The sequence below is a fragment of the Moschus berezovskii genome, chromosome 28 (genome assembly GCF_049115385.1).
Source record: "Moschus berezovskii isolate FMDL1 chromosome 28, NW_MosBer_1.0, whole genome shotgun sequence".
Classification (NCBI taxonomy): Eukaryota; Metazoa; Chordata; class Mammalia; order Artiodactyla; family Moschidae; genus Moschus; species Moschus berezovskii.
In genome coordinates this window covers 10,360,505-10,379,545 of record NC_142487.1, presented here as the reverse complement: position 1 = coordinate 10,379,545, position 19,041 = coordinate 10,360,505, and the positions used below count along the sequence as shown (strand labels likewise).

The window sequence follows — 19,041 nt, the reverse complement described above, 5'->3', positions numbered from 1 at the left end:
CTCAGTCATGTCTGACTCATAGCGACCCCATGGACTGCAGCCTACCAGGCTCCTCCATCTATGGGATTTTCTAGGCAAGAGTACTGGAGTGGCTTGCCATTGCCTTCTCCGGAGATCACTCACTAGGCATGACCAAGTGCCACAAGCAAGGGATAACTTTTTTCTCCCCAGGATGAAGGAGACCCAAATATGTTCAGTCGATGGGTAACGGCCAGTGAAAAGAGAAACTGTAAAAATATAGTAGCAAGAAGTGTTCTCATACAGGAAGGTTCCAAAGAAGGCTGGAGGGAATGGAATCAAAAGGACAAGAAAAGGAGTTACCCTTCAAATAAAAGCATTAACACCTTAGGGCTGAAAGCAGCAGCGGATAAGGAACAAAATACCGAGGACCAGTGCTATTCAGTAAGGCAGCACAGACTACACATGACTCCTGAGCACTGACTGATGCAAGGCTGGTCTGAACTGACACGTACTGCAAGCCAGCCTGGTTTCAAATACTCAGCACCAAAAAAAATACCTATGTAGACTATCTCAAAAGCTTTTCTATACTGATTATATTCTGACAAAGAATTGTAGATATATTGGGAGAAATATTAATTTCACCCATCTCCTTTTACTCTTTAAATCAAAAGTCACTCAGTTGTCTCTGACTCTTTGCAACCCCGTGGACTATACAGTCCATGGAATTCTCCAGGCCAGAATACCGGAGTGGATAGCCTTTCCCTTCTCCAGGGGATCTTCCCAACCCAGGGATTGAACCCTGGTCTCCCGCATTGCAGGCAGATTCTTTACCAGCTGAGCCACCAGGGAAGTCCAAGAATACTGGAGTGGGTAGCCTATCCCTTCTCCGGGGGATCTTCCCAACCCAGGAATCAAACTGGGGTCTCCTGCATTGCAGGTGGATTCTTTACCAACTGAGCTATCAAGGAAGCCCCCATTAAAATGTGGTTATTAGAAAACTGAAGACTACACATGTGACCTCCATCACATTCCTACCAATGGGGCTGCAAGTGTATGTCAAGCGAGGCTACTTACTGTGGGTATGCAGATCTTGCTTAAGGGGTTTCCGTCCAGGAGATACGACCCATTAAACGTCACATATTCATCATAATACTGAGGTGCCTGAGGGATCACACTACATAACAACTTGCGCTTTTCTTCAATTTTTTTTCTAATGTGCAAGTATTCAAAATAGGGATTTGCGCGCTCTGAGCTGTATGGCTGGATTTCATCGAGCTTCAGCGAGTCCACAATGGCGGCCAGGGACTGCTGGGTTTTCTCTTTTGCTTGCAGCAGAGATGGACTCACTTGCACGGGCTGAGGCACCCGAGACACTTTCCTTTTCCGCGGGTGGTGAATCTGAGGGTCGTCCTCCTCAGTTAATCTTATTCTTCCTCGAGGGGATGCAGACTCACTGTCTTTGTCTGGTAACAGTGCACAGCTGGCCAGAAGCTGCTTGCTTTGACTGGCTCCTGTGTTTCCTCTGTTTCTGGTCATCCTTTGAGGGATCTGGTTTTCAGGTTTATCATCTTCAGCACTTTCCTCTAGTTCTACTTTAACTAAGTGTCCGTATTTATGCATTTCTGGTGGAGCCAACGGCTGTGGATGGTTCTCCAGACTCGATAAAGTACTATGTTGTGACTCCTCATCCTCGATGGAAAGCAAACACTTCTCACTTTCAGGACAATGTTTTGGATTATCTGGTTCACTCAGGTTTCCTTTTGGCACACCTGCATTCATTTCACATAAATCAGAATCACATTTATCATTCAAATGAGTCAAAACCAAACTCTCCAGTTTGTTTTCTTTTTCATGTGAAGTATCCTGAATATCAGAAGCGCTTTTTTCAGCCTCATGGCCACTGGAAGACTTAAACATTAGCTTGCTAAATGCGTAATGAGGATTTGGCTGCGAAGACCCATCACTTCCGTTAAAGTCCTTTTCTGATGGCAATACTGGCAAAGTACTAGCTTTCTCAAAATTTGGTGCTGCTTCTTCAACAGTGCTTTCAGAGTACACTGGGACAAAGGCATCTGTCTTCTGAACGTCTGTTAGGACAAAAGTATTTTCCATATCTTTTGTAGGTTCAGTATCAGTATCCAAAACAGAACTGATCATTTGAATTGCATTTTTCTGCTGCAGAATACCTGGTTCTTGAGTGGTGACATAGGACAAAGAAGTATGTCTGGAAATAGATTCAGCATCTGAAAGTGACTGGCTATGAGAAGAGCAAGGCTGCTGTGAAGGGAGAAAGGACACTGGATCCTGAGCACAAGTGTTTCCTGGCAATTCAGTCTGGTGCACAGACACAAAATCAATATTCTGTTCTCTCAATACTTTGTTTTCAGGATTACAAAAACCCTGAACAGAAGAATCTTGATCAGGTGCAGCAGAATTTGGGCAGCTAAAGTCTCCGGTGTTTAACGACTCCATCTCCCATGACTTACTTTGGATCACACCAACCTGATTAGAGGGCTCTAAGTGCACAGGACTGCCCATCAGCATGCCCATGGGAGCAGTGCCCTTGATGACATTTGTATCAGTAGAATTATATTTGCTGTTTACACATCTAGTTGGAGAGGCTGCAAAACTGGAATGTATGTTAGACATGCTCAAAAGTTCTCTTTCAGGCACGTTGGAGGATACCTCAGATTTGGGAGAAGGACAAATCTCTCTTGGCACAGCTGAGCCATCTTGACTGCTCTCTTCTGATATTGTTTGGAATTGCTTTGCATGCTCACAAATGACAGAGGGCATGCTACATCTTCGGGCTTCTGCAGCTGATCTCCCTTCATTTGTAACCAGTTTAGCATCTTCAACAGAAGATGCCCGGAGATGGGAGGTCAGAAGCCTGCTAGTATACGATGCTTTAATCCGCTCTGATATGTCAGTCAGGCTATCCAGCTCCCTGTCATGAAGGGCAGGAGACTTGGCAACTGGCAAAAACGGTGACTGGGAAAAGGACATTTGGGAATCCGAACCCTCTAACATAAAGTCTGAGTCATACTCAACTGGAGGCCTTGGGGTTGTCATTGTAGTAAGGCAGGAATCTTCTGAGCTAGCCACTGAAATCATGGAGACAGACCTGGAGCTGAGACCTGGCTTTTCACTTTCTGATCTAGGAGACCTGTTCAAGCTATTATCTGAAACAAAGGATGACTTGCCTACACTCATCGTATTTTTGGTGTCCACAGATTGGGATCTATTACTTACAGCATCTTTACAGTGTTTCTCCTTAGTATAAGTATCAGTCAACTCAGAACTCTTTGATCTAGTAAGTTCTTTATTTTTGGACTCAGCTAGTGCATGCTTTGTTTTTTCTTTATCTTTTACTTTAAGTTCTAAACAATTGCGATTTCTCAACCGTTCTTTTTCTTTTTGCTTAATCTTTTCCTTGTGTTTTCTGTGCCACTGCTCTATTTCCAGGTCTTTAAGGCTTAGCATCCGTTCAAAGCTGGTCTGCATTAAGTCGTCATTCACGAGCCTCTTTTCTTTGGGGCGAGTATCTTTTGATGCTGGTGATGACTTAGGTTTAGGCTTATCTGCTTCAGATTTTAGTTTGAGTGAACTACTCAGCTGAATTTTATCCTTATGCTTGTCTCGTTCTTTGTATCTATCTATATCTTTTTTATCTTTTTCTTTTCCATCAGGAGTTCTCAAAGGTTCATCTTTTGTTTTTTCTTTGAAAGTTTTTTCATGTTGTGTTTTATTATTGTCTGTTATACTTGACTTTCTCTCTTCCTGGAAGTGTTTGGAGTTACTTGTATTTACACAGTCTCTAGATTTGTCCTTTTTATCTATCTCCCTATCTTTTTCTTTAGTTTTGCTTTTTTCTGATTTAGTATAGTCACTATTATCTGATGGCTTGTTTTTTTTTTCCATCAAGTGTTTCTCTTTGCTCTCTGCTGGATGTCTCTCTTTCTCAGGTTTTTCTTTGTCATGTTTCCTATCCATCTTTTCTCTACTTTTATCTCTGTCATCGTTTTTTTTAACGGTAGTAATGTTTTTTAGCTTCTCACCTTCTCTATGGCATTTTTCTGTGTGATGTGAATATAGCTTGTCCTTTTCTTTTATTCTGTCAACACATTCACTAGGATCTAATCTGTCTTTCTCTGACTTATGCTCATGTTTTACCTTCTTCTCTTTTTCAGAATTTTTTCTGTCAGCCCTCTCAATGTCCTTATCTTTAGTTTGAAATCGTTTCTCAGATTTTTCCTTACTTTCTTTCATATGCTTTTCAATTTCTATTTCCTTTTCCACTGAATGTAACCCTATAGTCTCTTCAGTGGCACTTATACCTAAAGAGCTGAATTCTGTTTCTTTATCTGTAAGTACATTCTCTCTCTCATCTTTTAAATCTTTTATTTTTTCCTCCCTAAAAGATTTCTCACTTTCCTTTTTAATCTTTTCCCGTTCTTCTTTAAAGTTTCTCTCTTTGGAGATATGCTTTTCCTTGGTTGACTTATCATCTTTTATGTTTTTCTCCAACTTTGACTTTTTTTCTAACGTTAGGGACTCATGTTCCATACTTAAAAACAGATCTTCAGTTTCATCACTTTTAAAAAAATTCTCTTTCCAAAACTCTCTATCAAATTCCACACTCCGTTGCAGCTCTTTAGTACCATCCCTACTTTTGTATTTTTCCTTTTCACCTTCAATTTCTTTTTTATGCTTTTCTTTTTCCCTTTCTTTATGTTTTAACTTATGTTTTTTTAATGTTTTACCCTCTTTATCCATTTTTTTCAGTGTGCAATCTGAATTTTCAAATGTTGGACTGTGATCATCATCTTTTATTTTGGCATTTGACTTTTCACCAAATTCTAAGTGGAAATCTTTATGATGTTTGTTTTTTTCCTTATGCTTACAAGATTTTACACTTGAACTTTCTGGCAAGAATTCAGATTCTATATTATCATACCGAACAAGATCAGGCTGTAATGACATTTCAGAACTTCCTGGTGATAAACAGGTTTTAGAATGTTCTTGTTTTAGTGGTGTTGACTGCTTTTCACTGAGTCCACAAGAATGTTTGGGAGATTTACCACTGGAAATATGAAATAAATGTAATGAAGTATCATCTTTCGGGCTAAAAGATTTCCTAAAATTCCCCTCATCTCTGGTCTTATCTGAACAATCTAGTGCAGTATTAACTGTCAAGTTTGTTACTCTGGTATTTTCTTTCCCCTCTTTTTCTTGCTTCAGCTCTTGGTTCTCTTTATTTTTGTTCTGGTTCTTTAATTTTCTTTTAACTTTGCCTTTCTGTTTGTGTTCATTTGAAACTCCATATTCCTTTTTGGTTTGAATATCAGAATTTGACGTTTCAGGGACAGAACATGGAGCAGGACACTTTTTGTTCTGAAGAATTTCTTCATCTGAACTTTCAGAACTTGAATACAAAACCCTAGATGGCTTTTGTTTTTTACTTTTAAATGATTTAGGATAGAATGCTTTTTCCTGTTTTGCAAATAAACTACTCTTTTCTACTTCAGATTCATTCTCTTTTCGCAGTTCTTTCCTAAGAATATGCCTGTCATCAATCATTTTATTTATTTCCTCTTCATCATCATCTTTGAACTCATACTCATCAAGGGCAGATGGAAGAGGTGCTTTACTGGGAACTATCTGTTTACTTTCACAGATGAGAGAGTCTTTCTCTGTCTCAGAGTCAATATTTTCATCAACGCTGGAAGGATTTACAGACTGAGCCTCTTCAGAATCTAGAATATGAAAAAGAAAATCTCCTGTTAGTCAAGAGACAACTATCAGGAAAATAATACTGAGAGAAAAACATAGTATATACAGCAAATACTTCAATTCTGAAAAAATTTCATGTTTATATGTAAATAATACAATAAAGAATATGTAAGAGCTCTGTTACAGTTCTGTGGAAAAGCTTCAGAGACTCTGCTTCAGTATGATACCTCATGACAGCTGTAAAAGCACACAATACACTGGATATACTATAAACTAGTATTAAATGTATGAACAATATAATTAAGAGGTTCAAAACTCCAAGGGGCTGGATTCAGGGAAACGTTGGCTACTAAGGTAAAAAAAAAAAAAATCATTTTGTGGTCACGCTATGTGGCATGTGGGATTTTAGTTCCCCAACTAGGGATCAAACTGGTGCCCTGAGATGGAAGGATGGAGACTTAATCACTGGACCACCAGGGAAGTCCCCTGTAAAATTTTATATATATGTACATTTTCTTTTTTCCTGGAGAGAGAATATTTAAGTAAAATTCTTTGATGCAGAAATGATTAACAATCACTAACTTAATAAGTTTAATTAAATAAAAATTAGGTTATTTTATATGCTTCAGAATTTTTTAACTAGTAAAAGCATAAATGATCAAATGATTTCCATAAGGACAGAACTTGAATAAAGGTGAACGGTTGTAACTATACAAGAAACATGACTGTCAGCTTTTACCACCTGTAAAAAAAACAAACAGAAATATATCCCCTAATTACAACATCAAGACTGTAACAGATAGACTGATATATAATTTGAAAAAAGTTACTTTAGTTCTTTTATAGTTTTTTCCTTCCTAGTTGGGTATCTTTTCTTAGCTGAAATATAAGTTGCATGCATGGAGCCTCCAACTGAAAAGAAAACCCAGGCCTGTAAAATTAAAAGAAAACTGAAGACTCTGACCAAAAAAGGAGAACATCAAACTTCACTTTTTTCGCTAAATATATAGCAATATAAAGGTAATCAATTTGTTTGAATACATGAAGTTTCCCCTAAAAGTGATCTAGCACTCAAATTTACATGGAAATTCAAATTGCTGACATATTTTAGAGTGTCTAAGGTTCTGAGCACTGGACAAGAGCTCTGGAGAGATGTGGAGAAGACGTGGTAATATTCTAATACTATTAAGTGCCAACTGAGTGACAGTTATACTGACATGTGGAATTTAAAAAAAGAACATTTTTAGAATGACAATTGCTTGTAAGCGTATCTCCATTCCCAGTTCTTAATACTGCAATACAGAGCATCAAACTGTAGAATTTCACAGTGCAAAAAAGGGAACAGCTGTTTTGGAAGTAGTATTTGTTCTGCTCCTCGATTAAATACATACAAGAATATGTACTTATATGACAGGTGTTATTTTCCTTGTTGGCACCTTATTTACAATTTGTTCTTATTAAGGACTTTTCTCCCCTTGCAGTTTTTAAGGAGTTGATGTTTTATAGTTTGTATATAACTACTCTCTATATATTCTTTCTCATTAGGTAAGTTTAACTGGAAACTGGGAATGATTTTTTTCCTTAACACCTCAAGTCGACACTAGAATCAATCTTAAGTAAACATTTAGTATGCTTCTCTAGGCACAAAGTGCTCAGCAGGGGGTGTGATATGATGAAAAGAACACAGCTCTGCAGAGTAACAGTGACTCAGCCTGATGACGGCTCAGATGGCTGTTGGCACCCGGTCTAAAGGGTGCAGGTACCCTTCTCCAGTCAGTACCTGGGAAAGGGGAGTAAGCTTCTCACAGCAACAGCACTGAATGGGGTGGGAAGGATATTAGGAACTTTAGGCAGACTTCAGGGTGTGAAAACAACTAATGTAACAAAAGGCAGCTCAAACACAGCATGTCCCATTTCATATACAGCTTTTTCTCATTCAATAGTTGTAGACATTTTCTTTTTAAGTTGCATTTTCTTTATTACTGTTTTTAAGGGCTGCATGTTACACAGAGTTAATATGTAGTAACAATATACCATGATGACAGTGTGGAGTTACCCCGGGAGGAGGATGGCAGCCTGCCTCTGGCCACTGAGTTGCACCCGCCCACCAGGCTCGCTCCTCTGTGTGAGGGCTCTCAGTACTGCCAATCAGGACCCTGCATGGCTCTCCTAAAGCTGGCCAGTCTGGGACCCCAGCGATGACTCTACGTCTCTGTGATGCCATTCTGCTGGCAGACCAGGTTCAAATCCCTTTTCTTCCCTAAGGAGTCCTAAACCTTTTTGATTTACTTTACCCAGGACTATGGATAAAGCTGGTCTTGGAATTCTGGTGCAGTAGTAAAAACAAACATGTTTGCTCCACCTCTGTTAGGAGAGTGAGAAATTCACGTAAGAATCCAAATCCGCCAGTCCCTGTACTGAAAATGGCCATGGTCAACGTGATACGACACCGTTTTCAATTTGGTTCCAACTTTTTTCGTCTTTACTATCTAGTTACTAGATTTGAATTTGTATTTAAAACAGTTTACTGAATTATTTCTGATAAAAAGCTCCTTTAAAAAATATTATGTTTATCATCTCAACAATTTTCTTTGGGAAATGAGGGAGACAAGTGAGAAATAAGCAATCATTAAAGCATTAAATTTTTCATTACAGCATTTTGTTATCTGTGAAAAAGTGCTAAATAACAAAATAAAACTTAATTGATTAAAAATGCAATACATCTGAAAGTTGCTCTTGTACATCTCAAGGCCTTATTTGGAAAATAGTTTTCCTGAAATTGAAATGATGGAGATGCAATAAGCAAAATCCAGATTTTGAGAAAAATTACCAGGCAAATGATTTTTTCAAGAACAAAATTTACAAGAATAAAAGAACAGAAGGGGATATTTACATGACATGGTGAATTCTCAAAATCTAATTCACACACTATGTGTACTATAATCTACTCCTTTCTTGATAAATTCTTCACAAACCTGACACTTTGTTCTACAATATGACAATTGCTTGCTGCTGTCACTTGGAAATTTTTCATCAAAATCTGAATCTTTGTATTTTCCTCTCAGACTTTTTTAACCTTGCACTTTACTTGCGAATGAAATTCTAGGTTCAAAACAATTTTCATACAACGTTGAGCCTGAAGCTGCACCCATCTTCTCACAACAGCTTTTAAGAACAAGAAATCAGAATCACTCTGACTCTGATTCTGGGAGTTTGTAAAATTTTAAACCATCTTTAACCCTGAAGTCATGACGTAACTTGATGTAGGGTTTTCCTTTTCCATGCTTTTTGTTTTTGCTTTGTACATTCCCCCTTAATCTACAAATATCTTTCTTCAGTTAAGAGACATCTTCTTCAACTAAAAAAATTATTTTCTTCCCAACAATTATTATTTTTTGTAAAAATAATATTGGATATGCTTGGTATGGGTTTTTTTTAAACCATTTTTCTCATATTCCCAATGCACTTTTCAATGTTTTACGTGTTGCCCTTCTCTTAGATCTCAAATTAGATATTCAGTGATGTCGAGTTTATTCTTTAACCCTATATGGAATGCTTACTTTCAGTAATGATAAACATTTTGAATTTCAAGGACTTTCCTGGCCAACTTTTTCAAGGTGGCCTTCTGTTAGGGTTATTGGATTGACTGCCCCCACCATCATCCCAGCGTCTCCAAGCGCACTGAGAACTTACCCTTCTGCTTCCTATGTAATTTTCATTCTCCAGATCAACTGTTGTGCTTGCTCATTTTGGCCCTTCTTGTTTGTCTTTCAGTTGATTTTCCTCAACTCTCTGGATTTCTTTTCATACTGATTAAGGGAAAAACTGGTTTCTTCAGCAGTTTAATGGAGGACCTCTACAGCAGGCGTCCCCTGCATGTGTGCTCCATGGTCCCTCTAACCGCAGTCTGTTGCTGAGAATGCGCCTGCAACAAGCTGGCTCTGAACTTCAGAGCCCCCGGGCTCCACTGGGAGGGATGTTTGAGTTGTTGCTTTGCTCCGCAATACTCTACTAACCACAACCAGTATACTTAACCTGATTACATAAATATAACTTACGTTCTAGTCAAGGAAGTAACATTAGAAAAAAACACCTGCATTTTAGGAAACATATCTTTTTAGCTTCCATATCCCTAAATTGATTGTAAAATGCAGTCTAGAGACAGGAAAATAAAATATTGGGTAATTTTATACAGCTTATTCTAAATCTCCATTTCTAAATCTCAATTTAAAATAAAATAAAATAAACCTCAATTTTCCTAAGTAAAGGTTAGTTATTTTAATTTTACTGTACAGGAAAAAAGTAGTCATGTTTAGTACATTTATTTGGAAGTAAGTACGCCATATGGGAATATATTTTCACTGTATTTCTACAGTAACAGGTACAGCAAAGAATTTAGGGGTGAGCTGGGGAGAGAAGAGAGTATAATCAATAGGTGAAAACACTATGTCTAAAAGCAAAATTGACATAAAAAGTAAAACCAAGTACCACAACACTCTGTACACTCCCTCAGTTATACATGGCCTTTCTACCAACATATCAGTCACACAAAAATGAAGTCTATAAAGTATAAATTAATCAAGGCCGTCCCCCTCTGAAAATATGACTGGTATCACTACAAAAACTTTGATGTCACTAAAGGAAACTGACAAAAATCACCCAGTCTCGGCTATTCCATCAATACATGTGTGTGTGTATATATATATATGCATATATATATTTTTATATATATTACATGGAGGTCCTTTAAACCATGAGTAGGTAAAACAGGATGATATAGCTAAGGCTAAACTCATTTATTTGTATACATATATGTAATATTTTAAGTCAAAGGTCTTTTTTAGGAGTTCTGCCCAAATGTACCCTTCAGAGAGTTTTAGTCTTAAATATTCAGCAATATCTCAAGGACTAAAATAATGTGACAGACTCACTTTAAGTTGCTAGGCACTGGTAGAAACGTAGTTTATAAGACAAACCATCAAGCTAATATATTTTTAACAAAAAAATCGATTCATTCTGAATTTGCAATAAGCCATTTTATATATGTTGGGCAAATACACTTAAAATTTCTTGATTATATTTACATAAACTTCAAAGAGAGATATTGAGATTATTATTTTATGCAACATAAAAATTTAAAGACATATTCATTTGCAGACATCCAAACAACATACCAGCTGCAGTCAATTTCCCATTTATTTTTCTGACATATGAGCAAGTAAAAAATACAGATCTATGCAATTTTTATAGACACTATTAAAGAGCAAATGCTTATAATATGGTAATTTAGGTATAATAATTTCTTTCCCTTTTTCTCCACTTAACAAAATTTGACAAATAAAATTTTAAAAAGACACTCAACCTTGAATTTAAAACTCTTAAGCTTTAGAGTTAGGTTGATATAATGAATCTACATAAAACACATGATAAAACCTGTATAGATGTTAAAGTATTGGCTTTCAAATAAGAGAATTATAGAGGTTTTGGTTGTTTAAGATTCAGGGAGAAGTAGTTGGTGATATTCAGAGAAACGTGTGAAGAATTAAAAGCAGAACTCTGTGTATAAAGTGTACCATATATATCACAAAACAGAGGAGAAAAAGCAGAGTATGCAAAAATGGTGACAGAATTTCTTTTAACTGATCACTAAAGAACATCTTATTGCTTATTATGCTGTATGCTCAGCCCTCTGCATGTCACATGCCTTTTCATTTCTTATAAGCACCTATATACCACAGTGATGGGTGAAGAATAAAAGTCGTTGAACACCAAGTACAGTGCTTACTCTATGTGACCTCTACCTGTAGTCTTTATGCTTCCAAGGTTAAAAGAAGCTTGTTTTAAAACTTCCTCAAGTGAGTCTTCTTCCTACTTACAGTTAAATTGTTTACATCACATAATCCATTTAATAAAAATTTCTGGTCTATTTTGACTTGTTTTTTGTATTTCTTGCTTTATTAACTGTTACAAATCCATATCTGCATGAATCAATAGTCATATTTTCATAGTTCCTGAAATATAAAACTGAGGATATGAGTTTAACAAATATGACAATGTATTTAGAATAGTTACAGTCTTTTAACATTAAGAAAATAAAGCTTTGAATTACTGGTCATTTTGTGTATTTTATAACACAGAAATGCACTCAGCAAACACCAGAGGGAAATAACATATCACTGTCTTTTTGGAAGTTTCTTAATCTGTCTCATGGTAGACTCTTAACACAGACTGCCTACTTATGGTGGAGTATTTCCTTGCTTAATCTGTGAGCATGCAAGTGAGCAAAGCTTATAGCAGTGGCTCAATAAACATGGCCGGATTACTGGCAGTCAAAGCAATGTAAGGAAAAGGGTGAACAATTATTTTTAACAATGCCTGGCATTTTCAACTTTACCCACTGGGCACTTTGTGTACGTAATAAAACGGGGTCTGCAAACCTGCAGCAGAATCTCTACTTTGGCAATTAATGAGTGTCAGAAAGCATGGGGAGGGGCGCAGTGTGACACAGAGTCACCCACTTCTCCGTTACCGTAATTCTGGTTCAGGAGCATGGTCTGGTTCTCTGAAAAAGACTCAGCTTTCAGCAGGTTAGCAAGAAGCAAATATCTGAAGCAAATCCTATTATCAGATAGAATTTCTGTCAGGAAGGTAATATGGAATGAGACTGCGGGGGGGAAAAAGGGCAGAGGTTAGGGGAAAAAACCCACAGAATTATGCAGATTTAAGCGCCGTACACTTGTTTGCAAATCAGTTGTACTGACCAGGACATGAATTCCTGAAACAACATCATAAATATCTGATGTGCATAACATAAAATGACTACTCAGGTAGGTTCATGAACTTGGGCCACCCTGCATATTATTTATTACTATTCTGTGATGAAATGATGAAGTAACAGGCTTCTATCAGAGGAAATCAGCGACGTCACAAGCACACTCTGAGCTCACTGGACAGACAGCTCTTTTCAGAGCATTCTCCTCTCCGGTGAAAGAAGCCGTGCACTGGTTTATGTTCAGGCACAAGGTCTGTGCCCTGAGGACCTGACACTCTGCAGAACAGTGCCTCTGAGCAGCGCTGTCATAAAGCACAACACCTCATGGCATAGGCCGAACTCTAAAATGCTTCCTACAGAATGCCTTTTTATCTACTCCAAATTTAAGTTCTGAAATCCACAGCCAGTTATACTCTCTAACTTGACAACACTTAAAGTGTATCTGTCACATGGATGACGTAACATACAAAATGGGTAACAATGCTGTCAGTCTTTACATGTACAAATGTCTATGGGCAGTCAAATTAATACTCGATTAAATATTAATGCATTCTGAATTTAGATTAGATGATGTTTAGTCTGACAAGGACCTCATGTAAATTAAACAATAAATTTGGGTATTTTCATCAGTCTTTTTCAGCAACTTCAAAATCTTTGTATGATACTTACGGATGATTTTTACTGATGATTTTTAAATCATTCCTTGAGGGATTTTGATCAAGCAATAATTCAGGCACATTCACCATGTGGAAAATAAGTATGCTGAAAAATCAATACATAGCTGATGAACACATGAAACAGTATCAGTGAAAATCAAAAACGGTTCTAAAAGACGTGCTTTACTCTAACGAAACATGTAAGTTCAAATAAAATACCTAACTTCTTCCATGGGAAAAATTTATTGCAGCACTTCTTTCTCACACAAAGATTTTTAACCAAAGCTGCTTTTCACTGCTATTGTTTTCTGAAGAGACCAGGATTACAAAGTCCATAGGCATAATAAATGGGAGAATTAACATATAAAATGTTTCTCTTCTTCAAATCTTATTTTCTTACTTTCCTATGGAAGCTATGTAATTCAGTTATTATAATCCTTACTTCACACTGCACAAAGATGTTCAACTGACTTTCAGTTTGCATCTGGCAAATGGATTTACAAATGCTTTGAAATTAAAGAAGTGACGGGGTTAGGAGATAATCATGTTAGTATCTCCATTTCCTTCACCAGCTATGTCCTTTGAGCTCACGGATGGCCCCTCCTTGCTGAAGCACCAGAGGAGACCTTGCTGTTGCCGGACCAGGTGTTCCCAGACTCACCCAGTCTCCTTAATGGAAAAACTCAGTCTACAGGTTCAGCGACTCTGGATTTGTGGGTAATAGAAGCTTCTGGCATAATCCCTAAGGCCCAATTACCCCTTCCTCCAATTAAACAAATATTTGTTAAGCAATGTCTATGTACCAAACACTTCAGTCTACATTTATTTGAGGGCGAAGGAGAGAAAATATACACAAAAAGGAATGTTGCCACCTTTATAATTCCTCCTATAGTTTTAGCTCCCATCATTACGATTCCCACTAGTAATCACTGCTGTCAACCCTTTAAATGACATGTTTGTCTCTCTCTAGTCCTCTCTCCTCCACGTCTCTTCTCCTTATAATTAGCCCCCCTTTTGGATGGGTGATTGTGAAGCACAAGCCTTGATCCTTTCCTAAGTGAAATACGGGAACAATCACTACTGCCGGCCCCTTTCAGAACCACTGAAAACATACCAGGTGTTTCCCCTAGTATCATCTTGAGAATTTCTTAGTATTTAAAAAACCCAATATCCTGAACCTTTTATGTGCTATTCACCTTAACTGAGTTTTGTACAAAATTCCCCTTGAGAAGTACCTATTAAGTACACACTTAAAATTTTAGTCTTGTCCATTTTTTAAAGTCTGATATGGTGTTTTAAGTCATTTTTATTTTTTTCTACAGGTCCTCCCTCTTCGTACAATCCAGCTGGGAGAAGATGCTGGGTGCAGCTCAGCACACTCCTCTGTTCTGGGCCCCTCCTGCCAATGGCAGCAGGATCTGACCTGGAGGACTGAGGAGGGGAGCAGAGTGTCCTTCCAGCAGGAGGGCAGGCAAGGGTTTCATTCTCCTTCTAATTTAATGTTGGCAAATACTGATCCTCAGTGCTCCCAGACATCAACTAACAGGGGGTTGCAAAGTGGTCAGTCTCTCTTGCCATTCTTTTAGCTGGATTAATCTTATAAGAAAACATTTTTTCTCATCATAATGAGGTTACCCAATGATAAGAGTTCATACAGGAATATGGAGGCAAAATAAATGATTGACTTTTCCTCCTTTTTTGCCTATTTTTTAAGATAACAAACTGGTTCTTTGGTGACCATGAATTAATTTAAAAATTCACCATGAAAGATTCATGAATTTAACCATGTTCGATGGGTTTTAAATCTTTACAATTAACACCCTTACTGAAGCTCAAACTTTCCCATTTTTGGCCAGTGGGGAACCGTTTTAAGCTGTCTAAGGCCTTCTGACAAAACCTGAAATCTGAAATAAGGAGATGTTCTATATTTCCTGCCCTAGACTTAGTTTAGCATCATCCATTGTTTTCCAAGAAAGTTTGGCTTTCTTTTAGGAGAAAATATTTCCCAATTATAATCTGGGTACCAGGAATGACTACTGCTACTGTCTTTGTCAGCTTTAGATCTTTTCAACAGATCTAAATTTGTATTTTAGTTTTAATTCGGAAATAATTTCAACTCACAAAAAGTTAGAAAATTAAAAATAATAAACACTATAAATCCTTTACCTAGGTTTTCCTATTGTTAGTGCTTTACTCTTCTTGCATTATACTTTCTCTCTATATATAACATATGTGTATAAACACATTTTCTTCCTTAATTATATAAGGATAAATTACATATATAATGGCTCTTTACCCTATATACTTCAGAGTATATTTTTCAAGACATAAAGATATTATTTTGTTACAGCATAGTTGCCAACTTCATGAATTTACACTGAAACAACACTAATCTACTGTCCATATTCCTTGCTAAATGATCTAATAATATCTTTTATAACTATTTCCCCCCTCCACGACAGAAACCAGTCCTGGATCAGGTATGTTTTTTACTTATCGGTTTTTAAAAAAATTCTGAGTATGCCAAAAGTTTTCTGAAATACTCTTCGGATCTTCCCTTTTTTTAAAACTGTCATTGTAAAACTGTGCCGCAATTTTACAACAATGACCAGAATTCAACCACCTAAACACAAAAATAAAAATGCAAAGGTGACTCATCAATGCCAGGAAGGGTCTGGTGAGTAGTGCTCTAATTGATAAAAGGATTAAAAGAATTCAGATGTGGTACAGCTAGCAGTGGCAGTGTGTATGAGTGCTGGTAACTCTTAATGGGGAGAGAGTCTGCAACAGGCTTGAATCTGACATCAGCAATTTGTGGGGAAAAGAAATCACAGAAATAGGGCAAGAGAATCAGGACTCCATTTACACAGAGGAAGTGGAGACAGGACCTCAACTGAGGTTACCGAACTCACCATTCTGAACAGCTAGAGTGCTAGGTGTTACAAAGCAGAAGTATGACATTCTACTAAAATAGCATGTAAACAGGTGAACGGAGACCACGTGGAACAAACCTGTGTAACTCTCATCATCATCAGACAAAGGCACCTCTCTTTTCAGCAACAACTCCAGCTCCTCTGTTTCTGCCACATCCACTGGACGCTCCCCATGTTTATTAGCTTGGAAAGGGTTTCCACCATGACGAAGTAGCAGTTTCACAATCTGCGACATTGAACAGCAGAAGACTCAGTCCTTTCGTAGACTGCATTATTTCAACCATTCTCCCGATTACACGCATAGTCTCCTCCTGCTCCATCTACTCTGCCTCCTTCTCCAGTATCTATTCTAAATCATAATTACTCTAAAGCTCCATTTTCACTGCCATCCCCCTTCTGCTTGCATCTACTACAAAGACAGTTGCTCCTTAAAATTGAGGTTTTGGCTATCTTAGCACTGAATCTCATGATTTTTCTTCCTGTGTCATCAAACATTTGACAAATATTTACTGAGTACCTATTAACAAGGACTGCATCAAGTTCTGCAGATAAATCAATGAACAAGAGTAACAAGCTCCCTGGTCTCTTGCAATGTACAGGCTACAGGAATTCTCAAAAGAAGTATTTCCCCTGTTTAAGGCAACCAGCCCTACACCAAGGCTCTTTAATCATCATCTTTTCTCCATCTCCCTGGGATGTAAACTATCACTAACTGATATGAGTTTACTTAAAATTAATAAAGCTTAAAATTCAAGGCCTCTGACTTCATGGTCTCCTTACATGGCCCTGTATCTTTTTATTCGTTTCTTAAAGAACCTCGTCCCCACAAATTACATAAGCTTTGGGCTCCATAAACCAAGATGTGCCTGGTTCGTCATTTCATTTTTTTGGTTTCTTTCTTTCTTCCTATTCCACTTCTTTTCTATATTAAAACCTTTTTTTAGATTGACTCCTTTCTAGAAACCAATCTTTCCAGTTCATTTCTCTTTTGCCTTAAAACAGTAATGGGAATAAAGAAACAGACTTAAAAAAAAAGAAACTGTTTAAGCCTATACTCTTCTCCACCTAAACCTCTCATCTTTCCTTAACAGTCAAGCTCCTGGACAGTGTTTACCCTTGCAGCCTTGACTACTACTTTCTTACTGGCCCTTCACCCTTCCACCTACAATTATGTTGCCATCAGTCCAGTGAAATGTCTTCTAAAATCTGTGAATATCTAAGCCACAGGTGATTTCCCCAGGGCTCTGTCCTTGATTCACACTCTGTTCTACATCGTCTCCCTGGAGTGCTCACCACCCACTCTGAATGAGATGACAATTATGCAATCCATCCATCCATTTTCATTCTCGAGCTCATTCTTTCTTAGCTCTCTTCTTCAGCTTCAGAACCAAATATCCAAGTGTTCTTTCAATATATTCTAACACAAACACTGAAACCAATTGGTCCCAGAGTTCATTAAACTTGCACCCTTATCTTTTATCTTTTCTATTCTTAGTGACTAGCGCCAAAATATACCCAGTCACTGAAACCAGAACGATGGGAGTCCTCACTGATTCTTGTTTTTCATTCATTGTTGCTGTTTAGTCACTAATTTGTGTCCTTCACTTTTGTGATCCCATAGACTGTAGCCCACCAGGTTCCTCTGTCCACAGGATTATTCAGGCAAGAATACTGGAGTGGGTTGCTAGTCCCTTCTCCAGGGGATCTTTCTGATCAAGGGATCGAACCTGCATCTCCTGCATTGGCAGGAGGATTCTTTACCTACTAGCACCACCAGCGAAGTCCTTTTCACTCATATTCCTCATCAGACAGGTGGGAAGTATTATTAATTCTGCTTCCGTGACATCTCTTTTGCTTTGAGCTTTTATTTCCAGTGACATGAGTGTGTTCTGTCATCGGTAAATCTGTACTATAATTTATTAACACATTTCTGCCCTTATCCTAGACCATAAACTTTATGTGAAATCTTTGTTCGTCCTTGTATTCTCAACGCACAACTATGATGTTTTCTGGTATAGCACATCTTTTTCAAAAAACAACATTAAACAAGATGCTACAAATCAGGAATTTCTAACAAATGAAAGTATTTAAGAGTAACAATGATTCACAGTGAAATAAAAATGAAAACTTGTTTCTAGGCTATGGAAGGATAAACCACCAAAACAGAACACTTGAAATGTAAGAATACAAAAAGAAAACAAATAACTCATGATCAATTGTTAATGTTCAATTTTCCTATTTATTTTCATCAAATTACATGCTTTTTATAAGATCAAACAGCTTTTCAAGGGGGCTAGTGAAAAACAATTGTCCCTGATGTTTATCTCTGAATGCTTAAATATCACTCCTAGCATGCTGCTTCCGTATTTTTCAGTTTTAGGTGCTGTCTACTATCTTACAATGGAAGACAGGGACTCAGCTCTCGTTTACCAACTGCACCCCTGTACTCCTATACACAACCATTCCCCCTCCCCCTAACTTACCAAAACCGTCATATTATTTTGTGTGTATTATGACTAATATAAATATTGAACCAAGTAGCATACCATGACTAAATTTTCATTCTTACAACCAAGTTATTTTATCCCAGAGTTAACTACCTTCATTTTTCATTTGCTCAGTGTTCTACATACTTTTCTTTAACTCATCCCCCATTCTGCTACAAACACAGATCCCTTCAGTTCCACACACAACCACTGTTTCTGTTGAAGTCCTTCTCCAAGCCTTCTCACTTACTTTAAAATGGACTGGCTGCTGTCTAGATTTGCTTCTCATCTGTCATCTTCATCCTATCATCCTAGAAACACCCTTTCCTCAGTTTTGTGTTTAATTCTTTAGATCATATCTTCTTTGTTGGTTTACGCCCTCATTTTGTTGAAACACTACCTCCAGGAGATTCTTGAGAAATGGTTAAATAATCTGAGATTTTTTTTGTACATGTCAGAAAATACCTTTATTCTATTCTCACTTTAGTAATTCTTTGGAC

General features: G+C 37.5%; 1 protein-coding gene across 5 annotated transcripts in view; it reads right to left on the bottom strand.

The window, feature by feature from the left end:
- The window catches only part of ANKRD12 (ankyrin repeat domain 12), a 94,774-nt gene that overhangs the window by 10,766 nt on the left and 64,967 nt on the right, over positions 1 to 19,041 (bottom strand). For 4 of the 5 annotated variants that reach the window (XM_055417190.2, XM_055417192.2, XM_055417193.2 and 1 more), the window contains 2 exons: positions 16,134 to 16,281; positions 1,036 to 5,717 (listed from right to left, as the gene is read on the bottom strand). In XM_055417190.2, the coding sequence (XP_055273165.2) occupies positions 1,036 to 5,717; positions 16,134 to 16,281 (4,830 nt within the window). Of the gene's footprint in view, positions 1 to 1,035; positions 5,718 to 9,387; positions 13,129 to 16,133; positions 16,282 to 19,041 lie in introns of those variants that run through there. The other variant, XM_055417194.2, reaches the window with a different exon arrangement.